General features: G+C 39.1%; 1 protein-coding gene across 1 annotated transcript in view; it reads left to right on the forward strand.

Moving 5' to 3' along the window:
• CDKAL1 (CDK5 regulatory subunit associated protein 1 like 1) overlaps positions 1-3,364 on the forward strand; it is a 396,152-nt gene extending 392,788 nt beyond the window's left edge. The window contains 1 exon segment of the mRNA XM_009285096.1: positions 2,669-3,364. Coding sequence (XP_009283371.1) covers positions 2,669-2,875 — 207 coding nt within the window. The 3' untranslated portion in view covers positions 2,876-3,364.
• The last annotated feature ends 238 nt before the right edge of the window (positions 3,365-3,602 follow it).

Here is a 3,602-nt window from a genome sequence, read left to right on the forward strand (position 1 = left end):
CCAGCTACTAGAAAGGAAATTAACTCTATCCCTGCCGAAACCAGGACAGCATGAAACACTAATGTAGTAAAGGGGGAAAAAAGAAGTCCCTCAAAACTTTTCACAAGTTTGGGGCTCTGAGCTTGCCAGCCAGCTCACGGTGCCGATGTCGTTCCCTTGCTCGCTCTCAGCGCCGCCAGAGCCCAGCTCCGAAATTGAAAACGTCCAGCGACTGTTCCCACACGAAAGGTGCCAGGACTGCAAGCTGTCGCTGGCCCTCACCTTCCCTTGACACCCCTTCCACATCCCCACAAACACTGGGGCTGTGAGCTTGCCAGCCAGCTCAGGGTGCCGACGTCATTGCCTTGCTCGCTCTCAGCGCCGCCAGAAACCAGCTCCAAAATTGAAAATGTGAAACTTGAAAACTTGTGTTTGAAGTGTTTTGCTGGCTGTCCCCAGTCTCTCAGGGACAGGTATATAGGAACTGAGGCTGAGCATGTAAAAGGAGCATTGAAGAGAAAGTTACAAAGTCATTTATGAGGTACTGGCCATTTTATCTGTTTTCTAAGGGATAGCATCTAGTCTTGTGCAACTAAATATTCAGGAGTTTACGGATTATCAAGCTATGTAGAAATATTTAATAAGGAATTGGGAGTCTGATTGTAGTCAGCCAAATTTGAAAAGTCATGAATCAGTGAAAATTAAATATCAAAAGAAATCAGTCTTCGGTTGTATTGATATTTTTACAGCCTTATCCATTCTTTTAAATCACCTTAGCCCTAGTGTTAATGTACCAACAATACATGTAAAAACGGGTCATGACCATAAATTATGCACCTTAGATTGCTAGAGATTTGTGAGACCGCAGAGAAAAGAAAGGCTTTATAAATGTCTAGAAAGAATAAATTGCAAATGAGTTTTGATTCATATATAAAAAATCCTTAATACTATATGGTTTCCAGTTTATTCTGCAAGCAAAGGTTAATGAGCTTTGATTTTGGGGGATAAAATAGCTGTGGCCAGTTGCTAAAATTTCAGATGCCTTAGGAATTGATTGTAATTAATAACTTAACAATATGAAACAGTTTCACAGTTTTCGATGAAGGTAAGATGTTCTGCGCAATATAGACTGAAGTCCTGGAGTAGTGTTGTTATTGTGCCTTACACTGCGGAGAACTACACCCCAATTTGCTTACCTGTTTCCTTTTCCTCGGTTTACCCGGTTGGTGGTCTTCTGGGTGCAGTATATATAAGAAGTCCTCCTCATTTCATAGGTCACTTGTTCAGTAACTCTTTGCCTGTGTGAATTGTGATCAAAATCATACCTCAGATGTCAAAATAGCACTTACGCCAGGCTGTCATTTGCCTCTTTGATGCTTACTTACCCAACCAGTAGCAATCATTATTTTCCTTCTACAATTACTATAATGGAGCTGATTCCTGAAATGGAAAACAGAAGGCAGTTACAGACAGTTTGAATTGTGCTGTCACACTTTCATGGGCAGGCACCTTTCTTGGAGCTTTGATATTTCTTCGAGTTTGCCCAGAAATACGTTTGATAAAAGAGGGAGTCGGGCATCTGGTCTGTATTTTCATGTGACCCTGTTTCAGCTGCTTGGAAATACAAGATTATCCAAATAGGTACTTTCTGGGTCCCTGACTTGTTTTATACGAAATGTGAAGGGAAAAAAAATAAAATGGACCAACCAAAAACCTTTTTTAACTGGAAAATTTCAAACCAATTAAAAATCCAGCTGAGCTCAGTTGAACTCCTAAGACATTATTGAAATAGAGGGAGGAAAAAAGAAATGATGAACAGAAATATTGAATCTTACGATGCAAGATCATTACACCTTTGTTTAGTTACATCTTCACCACTTAGGCCTCTTGCAAATGTCATCAGATTACAGTTTTAATGGATGTTTTTACTTTTGAGTATCTACCATGTTAGCGTGCTGAACTGAACAAGGTTGCAAGAGAGAAGAGTTTCTTATTCTTTCCGCTTGGATTTTCAGCTGAAATAGCAACTCAACATCTGTAACTTGTGCTGCAGTTAAAAGTCCTCATATTCTGGGGGATCTTGGTGTTTGCAGTCAGGTTGAGAATGGTAATGGCAGGCGCAGCAGGGAACTTGGATTCAATATGCTGAATGAGAAGGTGAGTGTTTTAGCACAGCTGCCTCCTGAGGGTCAGGGGAAAGGAAAAGCCCAGTGGGAGGATTTTCAAGCACCACTGAGCTTGCACACCAGCAGACGATGATTGACTTTAGAAAAGCCCTGCTGTGCAACGGATTGTTGTGGTCCCCTTTATCACTGGTTAGACATTTCTTTTAAAGAAGCCAAAAATGGGAGAGTAGTGAGATAGCAGCAAAACAAACAAATAAAAAAATAATCATCAAACAACTCTCTTCGATGACATTGAGGTCTGGAGATTTGTTTCTGTTGCTAACAGCTTCATTGATTTGGCAGTTAATTTCATTAGAAAGATTGACTTTTTATGGCATTGGTAAGATTTCTGTATGAAAAGCTGACGACCTGATGATGATGCAGTGCAGGTTGAATTGTTGTTTGTATTGAAAAGGGATATTAATTTGAACCTCAATATAAAGAGGAGATTTCATTTGTATTTGGTATGTACAATCAGAAATATATAACACAGTTTCAATCTTACTATGTGCATTTCTTCACAGGAGTTCAGACATGCACCACGGAACGGCACGAACTGGAAAGCACACCCTTCTGCTGAGATCCCAGTGAAAACACCTCTCAGCTCATGGATGGCTTTGCAGCTCCCATGGCAACAAGAAGGAGGTGGACTGAAGATACTATCTGTCAGTCTGGCTCTACTGGCAGTTCTTGTTATGTTTTACTACGGAGGAATGAAAACAGAACTGTGAACTGAATGAGGCTTTTATGAAAACAATAAAACTGCTGTTTAAAATCTTCAAAGGAAACACTTTTACCAACCTTTTTTTTAAAAAAAGCTAATATAAATTGGGCAATAATTTGTACTCACCCTATGCCTTTCCTGTCATTCATAGGAGAGAATGTTAATAAGCTCTAGGGAGACCTATCTTGCCAAAATTTGAGATCCTTCGTTGGCAGAACAGTTTGTTGCATCTTTCCTCTTCTTTTTTCTAAAATGATGCAATGTTTGCATTGCTTACTCTTTTCATAACTGCTGTAGCAGGTAAAATTGCATGCAGGAAACTCATGAAGTTTGTAAGAAATCTTTCCATTGAGTGATGTTGGTGATTTTTATGGGCAGAACATTTAAAGCTTTCTTAAAGATTTTGCTTAATGCAGTGTGATGGTTTGATATGTGTCTTTTTACATGAGAATCAAACACTCCTGGGCCATTAAAGTTTGTCATTTGTTGCTATTGATTTTGCTGTCATGTCTGAAAGAATTTTTGGACTGCCATCTTGCCTCTCTCAACTTCACAATGAGTTACTAGGCTTTGTTAATACAACAAGAATTATTCTTTTACATAGAAATAGTTTTAAAGGTATTGGGTTTTTATCACTGAATGGGAAGGTGGAGTTCTGGTGGTAGAGTTCTGTTAAAAGATGGATTTAATACAGTCTCTATAGATTTAGTATAATGCTCAGAACTAAATGTAAA

Source organism: Aptenodytes forsteri, unplaced genomic scaffold (assembly GCF_000699145.1).
Source record: "Aptenodytes forsteri isolate BGI_AS27 unplaced genomic scaffold, ASM69914v1 Scaffold248, whole genome shotgun sequence".
NCBI lineage: Eukaryota > Metazoa > Chordata > Aves > Sphenisciformes > Spheniscidae > Aptenodytes > Aptenodytes forsteri.